General features: G+C 41.0%; 1 protein-coding gene across 7 annotated transcripts in view; it reads right to left on the reverse strand.

Moving 5' to 3' along the window:
* Positions 1 to 14703, reverse strand: part of mark1 (MAP/microtubule affinity-regulating kinase 1) — a 194369-nt gene that overhangs the window by 13056 nt on the left and 166610 nt on the right. For 2 of the 7 annotated variants that reach the window (XM_070889427.1, XM_070889422.1), the window contains exons 15-17: positions 12947 to 13123; positions 8763 to 9023; positions 5798 to 5824 (exon numbers count right to left, since the gene is read on the reverse strand). In XM_070889427.1, coding sequence (XP_070745528.1) covers positions 5798 to 5824; positions 8763 to 9023; positions 12947 to 13123 — 465 coding nt within the window. The remainder of the gene's footprint in view (positions 1 to 5797; positions 5825 to 8762; positions 9024 to 12946; positions 13124 to 14703) is intronic. The other 5 variants (XM_070889426.1, XM_070889423.1, XM_070889425.1 and 2 more) reach the window with 4 other exon arrangements.

Below are 14703 nucleotides of genomic sequence, written 5' to 3' on the forward strand. Positions count from 1 at the left end.
ACCTTGTATTTTAGTCGTAGTTTTCATAAGAAATTAATTTTTTAATTAGTGATCAAAATACAATTTTGAGTCAATTCCTTGTAATTTCACTTTGTCAATATTCCTTCCTAAACCAATACCACGAAAGAAAAACACAGATTAACTGTCCTTTCATATTCTCTGTGGGTATTTCTGGAGCAGAATATCTGTTCTTTTTGCCTAAAAACAAGACACTGAAACTCCAAAAGCAACTCACTCTTGAGACAGTTTAACTACAGGATAATATGGTGCTGTATAATTGAAAGCATTTCAGCAGACTTTGAATCACCACTAACTCAGGCCAAATCAAAGAATGGCCTCAGCAGCAATCTGCTGCTCCGACTGTCTGGTCCTCCAAGCTGGAAGAGTTTGGTGATAGTGATCAGCCTGAGAAAGGTTGAAAACTCAGAAAATAAGGAGAGAAGAACCATTGGTGGGGGCGGTAGAGGGTGCAAGGAGATTTACTTGTTCACATGTTTTCTTAGCCTAATTTTGTCACATAATACTGTAATTATCCTGTACATTATTTAATGGCAGTGTTTGTGGGAAAGGTTTGTTAAATAAACCAAGACGGGATCATCTGACTGCTTTCATTTGCAGAGATTTGTCTTTTGTTGTGGAACAAAAGATATTTACATGATTGAATTTTGTAAAGAAATAAAACAAAGTGACGCAGGATAATCCAGATGAAAAGATAATGCCAACTGGTCAGCACAGGCCTGTACCCCTCCCCAAAAAACATTGAAAAAAAAAAATCAGACAAAATATTGTTGTAGAAGCAGGCATTAATTCCCAATTATTTTTGGTTCACAAATCAAAATATACAACTTCTCTTTTCCATTGTAAATGCTATTTACTTATTATAAATGAAAAACATCTCCATGTTCAGGTTAACATATCAATGGTATGGTTTACAAATTGTTCAGGTGCTGTTCAGCAAATGTCTCAGCTTCAGTTAAGAAATTTTGTTTTATAAATATCTGTAGGAAAAGCTTTGGTGTACAATTGATAATACTCCAAGATAAATTAGACACTTTAAATAACGACTTTCCGAAAACATATTATACCATGTAAACACTTAGACTGATAGCCTGGAGGAGGAATTCATAGAATGCATATGGGATTGTTTCTTAGAACAGTATGTTACAGAACCTACAAGGGAGCAAGCTATCTTAGATCTGGTCCTGTATAATGAGACAGGAATAATAAACGATCTACTAGTAAAAGATCCTCTCGGAATGAGTGATCACAGTATGGTTGAATTTGTAATACAGATTGAGGATGAGGAAGTAGTGTCTCAAACAAGCGTACTATGCTTAAACAAAGGGAACTACAGTGGGATGAGGGCAGAGTTGGCTAAAGTAGACTGGAAACACAGACTAAACGGTGGCACAATTGAGGAATAGTGGAGGACTTTTAAGGAGCTCTTTCATAGTGCTCAACAAAAATATATTCCAGTGAAAAAGAAGGGTGGTAAGAGAAGGGATAACCAGCCGTGGATAACCAAGGAAATAAAGGAGAGTATCAAATTAAAAACTAATGCGTATAAGGTGGCCAAGGTTAGTGGGAAAATAGAAGATTGGGAAAATTTTAAACGACAGCAAAGAATGACTAAGAAAGCAATAAAGAAAGGAAAGATAGATTACGACGGTAAACTTGCGCAAAACATAAAAACGGATAGTAAAAGCTTTTACAGATATATAAAATGGAAAAGAGTGACTGAAGTAAATGTTGGTCCCTTAGAAGATGAGAAGGGGGATTTAATAATGGGAAATGTGGAAATGGCTGAGACCTTAAACAATTATTTTGCTTCGGTCTTCACAGTGGAAGACACAAAAACCATGCCAAAAATTGCTGGTCACAGGAATGTGGGAAGGGAGGACCTTAGACAATCATTATCACTAAGGGGGTAGTGCTGGACAGGCTAATGGGACTCAAGATAGACAAGTCCCCTGGTCCTGATGAAATGCATCCCAGGGTATTAAAAGAGATGGCAGAAGTTATAGCAAATGCATTCGTTTTCATCTACCAAAAGTCTCTGGACTCTGGGGAGGTACCAGCAGATTGGAAAGCAGCTAATGTAACGCCTCTGTTTAAAAAAAGGGGGCAGACAAAAGGCAGGTAACTATAGGCCGGTTAGTTTAACATCTGTAGTGGGGAAAATGCTTGAAACTATTAAGGAAGAAATAGCGGGACATCTAGATAGGAATAGTGCAATCAAGCAGACGCAGCATGGATTCATGAAGGGGAAATCATGTTTAACTAATTTACTGGAATTCATTGAGGATATAAGAAGCATGGTGGATAGAGGTGTACCGATGGATGTGGTGTATTTAGATTTCCAAAAGGCATTCAATAAGGTGCCACACAAAAGGTTACTGCAGAAGATAAGGGTACGCGGAGTCAGAGGAAATGTATTAGCATGGATAGAGAATTGGCTGGTGAACAGAAAGCAGAGAGTCGGGATAAATGGGTCCTTTTTGGGTTGGAAATCGGTGGTTAGTGATGTGCCACAGGGATCGGTGCTGGGACCACAACTGTTTACAATATACATAGATGACCTGGAAGAGGGGACAGAGTGTAGTGTAACAAAATTTGCAGATGACGCAAAGATTGTTGGGAAAGCGGGGTGTGTAGAGGACACAGAGAGGCTGCAAAGAGATTTAGATAGGTTGAGCGAATGGGCTAAGGTTTGGCAGATGGAATACAATGTCGGAAAGTGTGAGGTCATCCACCTTGGGAAAAAAAAACAGTAAAAGGGAATATTATTTGAATGGGGAGAAATTACAACATGCTGCGGTGCAGAGGGACCTGGGGGTCCTTGTGCATGAATCCCAAAAAGTTAGTTTGCAGGTGCAGCAGGTAATCAGGAAGTCGAATAGAATGTTGGCCTTCATTGCGAGGGATGGAGTACAAAAGCAGGGAGGTCCTTCTGCAACTGTATAGGGTATTGGTGAGGCCGCACCTGGAGTACTGCGTGCAGTTTTGGTCACCTTACTTAAGGATAAACTAGCTTTGGAGGGGGTACAGAGACAATTCACGAGGCTGATTCCGGAGATGAGGGGGTTACCTTATGATGATAGATTGAGTAGACTGGGTCTTTACTCGTTGGAGTTCAGAAGGATGAGGGGTGATCTTATAGAAACATTTAAAATAATGAAAGGGATAGACAAGATAGAGGCAGAGAGGTTGTTTCCACTGGTCGGGGAGACTAGAACTAGGGGGCACAACCTCAAAATACGGGGGAGCCAATTTAAAACTGAGTTGAGAAGGAATTTCTTCTCCCAGAGGGTTGTGAATCTGTGGAATTCTCTGCCCAAGGAAGCGGTTGAGCCTAGCTCATTGAATGTATTCAAGTCACAGATAGATAGATTTTTAACCAATAAGGGAATTAAAGGTTACGGGGAGCGGGCGGGTAAGTGGAGCTGAGTCCACGGCCAGGTCAGCCATGATCTTGTTGAATGGCGGAGCAGGCTCGAGGGGCTAGTTGGCCTACTTCTGTTCCTAATTCTTATGTTCTTATGATTGTTTTTGGTTTTTGGTTTCTCATCTTTCTGCTCGGTTATCACCTCGTTTATGGAGTGAACCTTTGGCTCAGTGGTAGCATTCCTGCCTCTAGGTCAGAAGGTGCGGGGATCGACTGTCCTTCTGAGTGGCGATCAAAGCTCCGGCTCTAAATTCTGTGTTGACATCCAGTGGGACTCTTGCCTCTGGTGGGTGTGGGCGTGGGTGCCCCCACACTCCACATTTTATGGGTTGTGGGAGTCCATAAAATCCTCCCGCTTTATAAGACTAATCACACTATCGGCTGCTATAAAGATGGTTACAGCTGTGGAAGGAGCGTTTACAATCGTGGCCTGTCAGACTGTTAATCAGCCAGAAAGTCCTTCCACAACTATTCTCTAAGGGAAGAGTATGAAGATACAAAATTCATTGCATTTTTGATTTTTCTTATACTTTGAACATGAAGCATGAACAATCTTCTTCAGGAAAAAAGTAATCAATTTTTTGCAGTTTCTCTTGAGTAAATGTCAAAATCCAAGCCAAAGAACTCCTTTTATGTTGGTTGACTCCAGAACAGTACTGACAAAGGAATAGCAGGTCACCTGCTCTCTCAGCGAAGGTTAATATGTCATGGGGAGATTCAAGAACGGGGATACGAGAAATGTCTTTAGAATAAAAAAGGAAACATGTGGCAGGATTTTAACTTGGAGGGAGGGAGGTAGAGAGTGGGGGGCGGGGGTGGGGAGGCTTGGCTTTATTGTGGTCGGGAGACCCGGGAGAATGGGTTTCCCTCGGGCCCTGCTGAATTTAACGCAGTCGCATTACAATTAAAATGCCAACCCGTCTCCTGTGAATGGGTTGGTCACAACCCCTCCGTTCCGTCTCCGTTTAAACTGGAAGTGGGTGAGCTGGAGTCGGGATTCAGATTTCTATCACTTTAACCTCCCACCCGACCCAAACCAGCCCGTTTTTAGGGTTAAAATTCTCCCCACGGTGTCTTACATAAAAAACAACACTTATGCCCCAAAGTTGCACGTTCGTTTAATGGTCTTCTGACCATGCATGTTTGACTAGTGGTGTATTCAGATTGACTGGACATTTGGAAATTTGCTTTAATGCACTATAAATAAAATATTGCTGAACCAGCAACAAAAGACTGTCTTCTTCACAACCAATGACAAGAGATTCTTTTTTTCTTTTAATAAACAACCTCTTTCTATAACTACGGTTTTAATTAATAAAACTATGCTGAACAGTGAGCACCATCCAATCTCACCAAGCATGTCATTTTCAAATACCAGTCGAAAGGCATAAAAGGAAAAAAACCTAAAATAGGTTGTAACATGACAAAGATTTTGAATGGGCGCTACAAGATAATTTTGTTGGAAAGCCACCTCTATAAGCACATTTCCAGTAGAGACCAACCTATTCAAGGGGGAAAGTAGAGCATAGCATTCCAACAAGCAAGGTAAGTACATCAATGAAGTGAAATTGCAGAATTCCTTCAACTATCATCAAAACCTCTTAAACGTGTTACAGATCTCCATGTATATTTTAGTCTTTAAATAAAACAGGCTTCTGAATAGATTTATTTGTTGACAATGTTTCAAATCTGCCATATAGTATTTCTTTTGCGTATATTTCTAATAATTGGAAAAAAATGGAGGACTTCATCGGAATATATAGATTAAAACATAGCTTCAAACCTTAAAGCCAAAAACCCAATGCCGCTTTTTCTGTTACTGCTACAGGAAACCATGAAGACACTTGTTTAATGGACAACACATTTATGAAGTTATGCACACTGCAGAAGTGTCTGCACAGCACTATGCTGCCTTAACAGTTAGCTAAACCCACAAAAAAGCTCAGCTGTATATGCATGTGCTTTATATTACAAATAATGAAACTGCTGTAAAATGTGATCTGTGTATGAATACCATCAATCCAAATCACTGAATCACCAAATATAGTGCAAATAGCCATCTTGCAGCACAATATTCTAACCCTGTTCAACAAGGACAAGACAGTACACATTGAATAGATGCAGGCAATATCAGGTAGAGACTTTGTGACAACAAGAAGTAACTGTCTGTCTTGCAAACTGCAGCAACTGTAAAATTTTAACAAGGGATAGTGTTTACGGGGTGGATGGGTTGCACTACTTGAACATGTGTGTTTGATAAGTAATTTAAAAGTACAGGGAAGAGGGAGATTATGTCGATTTCATTCCACAGTATTAGGAAAGTGGAAGCAAACATACAACATTCGCTCCTACCTTCTGGGAAACCTGAAATTTGTATTTCTACAAATAGGAAAAAAAAACACTAAGCCAATGCAAAATTTCAAACAGGTGTCAAAAAAACAATTAAGCACATCATTAAAAGAAACATATTTAGATAAAACTAGCTGCCAAATTATATACAGGCAACACTACTAAATGCATCTACACACTTATTTGCATAAACTTGCTTTAGAGAGGTATAGTTAAGTTTCTCACTGTGTTGTAATAAATATATTTGCAAATTTTTTTTTAATGTAAAAATAGTAATTGTATGATTTAAATAAGTATTAAAAAAACACTTTTAGAACACTTATAAAACGGATATGAAGAATGCTGTGTTTAAATTGTTGTTTTGAACTGGAGATGAAGTATAAAAGCAGGGAAGTCATGCTACAGCTATACAAGGTATTGGTGAGGCCACACCTGAAATACTGCGTGCAGTTTTGGTTTCCATATTTACGAAAGGATATACTTGCTCTGGAGACAGTTCAGAGAAGGTTCACTAGGTTGATTCCGGGGATGAGGGGGTTGATTTATGAGGAAAGGTTGAGTAGGTTGGGCCTTTACTCATTGGAATTCAGAAGAATGAGAGGTGATCTTATTGAAACGTATAAGATGATGAGGGGGCTTGACAAGGTGGATGCAGAGAGGATATTTCCACTGATGGGGGAGACTAGAACTAGAGGGCATGATCTTCGAATAAGGGGCTGCCCATTTAAAACAGAGATGAGGAGAAATTTCTTCTCTGAGGGTTGTTAATCTGTGGAATTCGCTGCTTCAGAGCTGTGGAAGCTGGGACATTGAATAAATTTAAGACAGAACTAGACAGTTCCTTAAACGATAAGGGGTTATGGGGAGCGGGCGGGGAAGTGGAGCCGAGTCCATGATCAGATCAGCCATAATCTTATTGAATTGCGGAGCAGGCTCGAGGGGCCGTATGGCCTAATCCTGCTCCTACGTCTTATGTTCTTATGAAATGTCTCCTCAGACTGGTTTTAGATGCTTGGGTATGCTAATGTTTTGGTACCCTGCTGAGATGTTATAGCATTTTGCACTATGACAACCATTATTTGTTGTTTTAAAGTTAAGACTTCAACTTTGTTTATGTATCTTTAAGATATATTTACTATGTCAGCGTGCGGCAGCAAACCACTGCAGGGAGCAGCACGTGCTACTGCAGTGAGGGCGACGGCTGACTGCAGTGCGGGCAGGTACAGCAGGAGTGGCGAGGTCGGGACGAAGGAGTGGCAAGAGTTCGTAGAGGGATGTGATCGGGCCCAGGAGAGGCGCGAGTTCAGGGCCCAGAAGAGGCGAGGGCCCAGGGGCAGCACGGGCCAGCCCACACTGCGATGTGTGCGCGCACTAGGTCCGTGCAGCAGAGCTGGTCTCCAGTCGTCTTGGTTATTCCTTGCCACTGGACCAAGACCTAGCTCTGTCAAGCCCGTGTGGTGGCTGGGGTGCAACAGCCACCACACATTAAAAAAAATCCACGCACAGGCATCTTCCACCCTTCAAGATGTAGTTCAGGATCCAGAGTATTAGGTCCTTCATTGAAACACCTGTGAACTCATCCCTTTTCGGCATGGAAGCAAGTCATCCTCATTTCGAGGGACTGCCTATGATGATGAACATAAAGGAAGTAACACTCTGAAGCGAGCAATTTTCTGGTTTGGCCTCATGGGATCAAAGACATGATATGAACGTAAAAGATAAGATACGAATTTAAAAGGAAGAAAACCCTGAAATAGTTTAAACAAAGACAGACATGTGGCCAAGATCAGGAGACATCTTTCGGGCGGGCTTTGACACAAGAATCGAGACAAAGCACTAGAAGCCTAATTGGGTATTAAGGTTTATGGGGAACTTCGATACATCAAAAGGTCTCTTCAATATCCCATTTCAGGGCCACCCCTAAAAAGTGAATAAAAGTAAGCCTCCTCACAAACGGTCTGAGGCGAGAGCGAAGCAGAAGTTGGGCTGGTCGAACGCACTTTGTGCAATCCCATGCTTTACCGAAGAAAGCTCTAGACGAAGAGAAAGGCTGCAAACCAGAGAACTGCTCACGTGCGCCAGCCATTTGTCCGATCGGATCAATATCAACTACCTGTTACAGTGGTATGTTTTTGCTGTATAACTAATGTGTTATATTTCATCTTAAACTCTGATTCAACACAATATACCCACCAGATTGGTTTACAGTCGATCCTGATTATTAAAGTGACCAGAAATAGCCTTAAACCTGGCTATTTCTAACAACACAAACAATTTTGTCCTCACCCAAAGTGTATAATCCTCACCAGAGCACAGAGACATCAAGTGCACTCGCTAATATCCAGATGGCCATTCTTCATGTATGAACATTACCAGTGGCCGCTGCCAAGATTTACAATCATGGAGGCATCACATCCAGGCCTGTTCTCACCGGATGTCCACAAACACATACTTCCTGGCAACTCTGGCAAATTATTATCTCTCTAACTCTCTAAGGGCGCCCAGGCTAATTGTAGTGCCCCGACTGCATCCTAGCTGTAATCAGCTAACTCAGAATAGGGACTCAAACCTAGGATCTTCCTGGTTGCATGGCTCAGCTACACACTGGATGCTCAGCCATTGCGAGTTATGTAAAAACAAGCTTCAAAAGCCACCTTATATGTTAACAAATATTAGCCTATATTACTAAATCAATAAATGTTCATCTCAACTGCTTGCGTGTTAATGTGGCAGAGTGGATGGTCCACTCATTGTAGAGCCTTCCCGATTTGCCTTGTAAAGGGTGGACAGGTTCTGCAATGAATGGGTGATAATTATCATGAATTATCACCACCAAAGGAGCTGTGCTATTGTTATAAAATAGTGGCGACTTCATGTAAATTGGGAGTAGGGAGGATTTGGAAGGTTATTAAATTGTTTTTGTTATCTATATTTCAAAAGACCTAAAAAAAATAACTGAGTAACCAACCTGCGAGCAAACTTGGATGTGATCTTGCTTATTATACCAGTTGAAGTTCCTCTTCGAGCTTGTGAGAGGGCACCAGTATCATGTGATAGTGTCGGTGAAGCTGGTGGTCCATTGTATGTGGCGGTGCGCCGTTCCCGTAACTGCCCACCGTGAAAAGTGCTTCGGCTAGAGCTTCCTCGAGGGAAGCGAGTTCGATCTGGAGTCGAAGTGCTAATACTGTGTGCAGAAGGGGAAGCAGCAGGTACCCTTTGGGCTGCAGTGCTGAATTAGGAAATAAAATGTGAGACATGAGTTGTAATCCATTATGTATTCCTAAATGTTTGTCTTTCAGTACCTTCAAAATAAAAAGAGTGTTCTTTATTATTCAATATACATTTTGTAAACACATTCAAGATAAGGCTAACAATAATTAGAATTTTGCTTGGGAATAAAAAACTTGGATTAAATCTATTTTACAATGGAACCTATTGGACTCTAAAAAATGTACTACATAGTGATCCTTGTTTTGAGAAATGAGTTAAGTAGTTGAAATTTCTTTCTCCAAATCAAGTGGGTGCTGAATGGAAGGAATAACACTCACCATTTTCTTTTCACCCTTTCTCATTATGAATAGGTATTATCAGTGTACAAATCATAGAATCATAGAAGTTTACAGCACGGAAGGAGGCCATTCCAGCCCATCATGTCCATGGCAGCCAACAAGAAGCTATCCAGCCTAATCCCACTTTCCAGCTCGAGATCTGTAGCCCTGCAGATTATGGAACTTCAGGTGCACATCCAAGTACTTTTTAAATGTGGTCAGGGTTTCTGCCTCTACCAGCCTTTCAGGCAGTGAGTTCCAGACTCCCAGAACCCTCTGCGTGAAGAAATTTCCCCTCAAATCCCCTCTAAACCTTCTACCAATTTGAATGTATGCCCCGTGGTTGTTGACCCCTCTGCTAAGGGAAATAGGCCTTTTCAATCCAATATATCTCGGCCCTTCATAATTTTATACACCTCAATGAGGTCTCCCGCCAGCCTCCTCTGTTCCAATGAAAACATATCCAGCTCATCTAATCTGTCCTCATAACTTAGATTCTCCACTCCTGGCAACATCCTCGGAAATCTCCTCTGTACCCTCTCCAGTGCAATTACGTCTTTCCTGAAATGCGGTGACCAGAACTGCACGCAGTACTCCAGCTGTGGCCTAACCAGTGTTTTATACAGTTCAAGCATAACACCCCTGCTCTTGTATTCTATGCCTCAGCTAATAAAAGCAAGCATTCCGTATACCTTCTTAACCAGCTTAGCTACGTGACCTGCTACTTTCAGGGGTCTGTGGACATACACTCCAAGGTCCCTTTGTTCCTCTACACTTCTCAGTATCCTACCATTTAATGTGTATTCCCTTTCCTTGTTAGCCCTCCCAAATTGTATTACCTCACACTTCTCTGGATTAAATTCCACTTGCCATGGTTCTGCCCACCTGACCAGTTGATGGATATCTTCCTGCAGTTCGCAGCTTTCTTCATTATCAACCACGATCATTGATGTATATCACAAAAAGCAAGGTACCTAGTACTGAGCCCTGCAGAACCCCACTGGAAACATCCTTCCAGTTGCAAAAGCACCCATCAACCATTACCCTTTGCTTCCTGCCTCTAAGCCAATTTTGGATCCAACTTGCCACTTTACCCTGGATTCCATGGGCTTTTACTTTTGTGACCAGTCTGCCATGCGAGACCTTTATCAAAAGCTTTGCTAAAATCCATATAGACTACATCATACGCTTTGCCTTCATCGACCCGCCTGGTTACCTCCTCGAAAAATTCAATCAAGTTAGTCAGACACGACCTTCCCTTAACAAATCCGTGCTGAGTGTTGTTGATTAATCCGTGTCTTTCTAAGTGAAGATTTATCCTGTCCTTCCAATAATTTTCCCACCACTGAGGTTAGGTTGACTGGCCTGTAATTACTCGGTCTATCCCTTTCTCCCTTCTTAAACAAAGATACCACATTAGCAGTCCTCTGGCACCACACCTGAAGTCAGAAAGGATTGAAAAATGATCGTCAAAGCGTCTGCTATTTCCTCTTTTGCTTCACTTAACAGCCTGGGATACATTTCATCTGGTCCTGGGGTTTTATCCACTTTCAAAGCTGCTAAATCCCTTACTACTCTTCTCTCACTATGTTTATTTCATCTAATATTTCACACTTCTCCTCGATAGTAGTGTCTGCATCACCCCTCTCTTTTGTGAAAACAGACGTAAAGTATTCATTAAGAACCATACCCACATCTTCTGCCTCCACACACTGATTACCCTCATGGTCTCGAATAGGCCCTACCCTTTCTTTAGTTATCCTCTTCTTCTTAATATATTTATAAAACATCTTTGGGTTTTCTTTGATTTTACTTGCCAAGAATTTTTCATGCTCTCTCCTTGCTTTCCTAATATCCTTTTTAATTTCACTCCTGGACTCTCTATACTCCTCTAGAGATTCTGTAGTGTTTAGCCCTCGGTATCAGTCATAAGCCTCCCTTTTTTTCTTTACCCTACCCTGTATGTTCCTCGACATCCAGGGGGCTCTAGATTTGTTAGTCCCTCCCTTTTTCTTTAAGGGCACATATTTGGCCTGAACCCTATGGATCTCCTCCTTGAATGTCTCCCACTGCTCTGACACTGATTTACCTTCAAGTTGCTGTTTCCAGTCCACTATGGCCAAATCACTTCTCAGTTTAGCAAAGTTGGCTTTTCCCCCATTTAGAACTTTTATTCCTGGTCCATCCTTGTTCTTTTCCATAACTACCTTAAATCTGACTGAATTATGGTCACGAGCACCTAAATGCTCTCCCACTGATACGCCTTCCACCTGTCAAGCTTCATTCCCTAAAATTAAATCCAGAACCGCTCCCTCCCATGTTGGGCTTGCTACATACTGGCTAAAAAAGTTCTCTTGATTGCCTAAAAATGTTCTCTTGATTGTCTAAAATAACAAGCTGTGTGTGTTCAGTTTATTTACACACAATAAAGATTTACGTAATTTCATCCTTCGAGGATAGCAGAATTTAGTTGCTACATAGTTGCCAACTATATTGGCCCGGATTTTCTGTGGCCAATGACCACATATGTGGCTGTAAGTGCCTTGCACATTCCGGGTTTACGCATGGGCTGCGCATGCGCGAAAACCCAGAACTTGAGATTTGTCAAGAATCTTCTTGACAGATCCTTAGCATCTCCGGGAAATGAATATTTGCCCAACTCTTGCCCAGCGAATGTCCATGAAACTCTTACGCCTGGTAAAAGCAGGCGTAAGGCCTTCCTTTAACGAGCGTAAGGGTGAAAATAAATATCAAAATAACATTTAAAAAAACATTTTAATATTTAAAAACCCATAAAATAAGTTTGTGTTACTTTTGGCCCCTTAAAAAATGTATAAATTTATTAATTTTTTTAATTAACATTTTGTTTTAAATGTATAATGAAATTGTATTTTTAATAAATTTTAACCATATAATGATTTTTTTTTTAATTTCAAGGTTGTGTACATGTGTTTTTTGGGTGATTTCTATTAAGCTTATAGGGATTCCGTATGTAAATAGAATCCCCATAAGCATCACGAGAATCCCCTTTCTGATTGATGGGGACGGTCCACGTGATCCGAGGGGCGTTTGTGAACTGCTTGCACCCGTGGGCCTCTACATCGAGGCCGAGGAGCGCGAGTCTCCATGGATCCAGGGCCATCAGGCAGGTGCGTAGATTTAGTGTGTGTCGGAGGCATCCGCCCACGGGAAGCCTCTGACCACAAATTTAGGTCCATGACCAATTTTTGAAAAAAATCTCGAATGCATTAAAATGTAATCCCTTCTCAAAATATCAGAGTATATGGTTCTGGATCTGAATTTTCTTCAAAACTATACAGCAAACGATGATCTTCTGTTTTCATACTTTTGGTTCCATTTGTAACCCCAATTTGGAAGGCAGGAGACTCAAACAAATTGAAGATTGTGTGTGCTATAAATCTCATGTAAAAAATGAAAGTACACTGCAGATTGCTCACCATCTGGAAGAGAAAGATCGGTTACTGTGTCATATTGGATTTTCATCAGGACTCTGAAATGCTGTGCTTTAAACACAAAGTTGTTCCATGACTCAGACTTTCATTTTGCTGAAACACTCCATATTTGGAACCTTGTAAATATTTACCTGGGTCGGTAGCCTTCACTACCATCTTCAATGGAAGGCAGTGTGACCTTGATTGGGTGACCAGAAGCTGACATGGACTTCTGGTGTCGAGGACGTGCTGATGGTACTCCAGAAGATCCTGCAGGGCTTGCGACAGATGTGGAAGTACTGCTTGCACAAGCAGACATTTCAGTTAGGCTTATGGGTTGAGGCAAAAGAAAGATAGAAGCCAAAATGTAACACATAATACCAGGGCGAAAAAAAGTTTAAAAAAAAAATAGGGCTCTTCACATACAAACATTAAATCCTCACAAGCTTCGAGAGTAAAGATGGGCAGGCTGAATCTGGATTTGTTCAATAATCTACAGGCTAAACTCTATACTCCATATGCGATGCACCACATTGTAATAAATTGTAATTTTTTTCTTATTGGCAGCGACCACATTTTTCTCACACCTGTACATAAAGTGGCCCAATTCAGTAAAGTATGGGGCAAAAACCTCCATTTAAACTATCTATGCCTCTACATCATTGCTGATGCTGTTCTAAAGCCGCATAAATAGTGGCACTGAATGGAAATAGATGCCATTTCAGAATTGATCTCTTTCCCAAATTTCACAATGCCAAAACTGGTATTAGTTACACTAGCCGAGCCATTGTGCAGAAACAGAGGCATCCATGAAGATTTTTTTTATAAACTGGTTTCACAGATTGATTCAACAGATGCCAATTTTGGACATTCAAAATTAATTTAAAAATATTGTGCGACTTGTATGGAGCAGAACATGTACAACTCTACAGAACATATACCAACTGTGCGCACCAATGAAGAGGCCCTTCAAAGTTCTTTCTATGCTTTCAGCACTTTTCAGACCCCAGCCCAAGCAACATGGGCAGGCAGTGTCTTAAGCTTTAATTCAATCACCTTGCTTCGCTCAGGACAGTGTTACACACGTTCCCAACAGTCTTGCAGCAGTGTTACAGAACTGAAGAGGCATCTTTTAACAGTGTTGCCAGAAATATCACACTGAAGTACGTTCTAATCTCTCTAGCCACACCCATAGCTCACGCACCCATAACTCGCTTATCTCTGCCAATTGTGTTTTTACAGTGCAGGTTACTTTCGGAGCTGCTTGGCTACCAGTTAAGCATTATTAACAAAAATATCTGTTATGCAAGTGTTCTTTTTAAATTATTTAGTTAGAATGAATTCATGGCTCATGACTCCAGTTGCAAAACCAAGACACGAGAGAAATAATGGGCTTCACATGTCCAGAAGAATACATACAGTGCACATGCACATAATCACGAATTGAAGATGATCGACAAATGCTTCCCTGCTCATTGATATCCTCCACACCTACTACTACCTACAAGTCAGAGAACAACAAACAGATGTACACTAGAAACAGAAAAGGATCATGTGTTTGGAAACTAAATAAATTGTTGTTCTGACTCACTGCAGATAGAATTTCACAGCATAGAAGGAGGCTATTCAGCCCATCATGCCCATGCCTGCTCTCCAAAAGAGGGAGCCACTTAGTTCCATTCACCTGTGCTTGCCCCATATATCCTTTTCATTCTTTCTCCTTCAAATAGTTAATCTATTTTCCTTTCTAAAATGATTATGGATTCTGCTTCCACCACTTTGTCAGGCATTCCACATCAAGCCTCTCATCCCTTGTTGTCATTTTAAATGAATGTTTTATTAACCTTCTGTATAGCCTTGGCATACCTCCGAAAGTAAGTCTCCCAAAACTGAACACAATGGGGGTGAA

The sequence above is a fragment of the Pristiophorus japonicus genome, chromosome 9 (assembly GCF_044704955.1).
Source record: "Pristiophorus japonicus isolate sPriJap1 chromosome 9, sPriJap1.hap1, whole genome shotgun sequence".
In the NCBI taxonomy this organism is placed as follows: Eukaryota; Metazoa; Chordata; class Chondrichthyes; family Pristiophoridae; genus Pristiophorus; species Pristiophorus japonicus.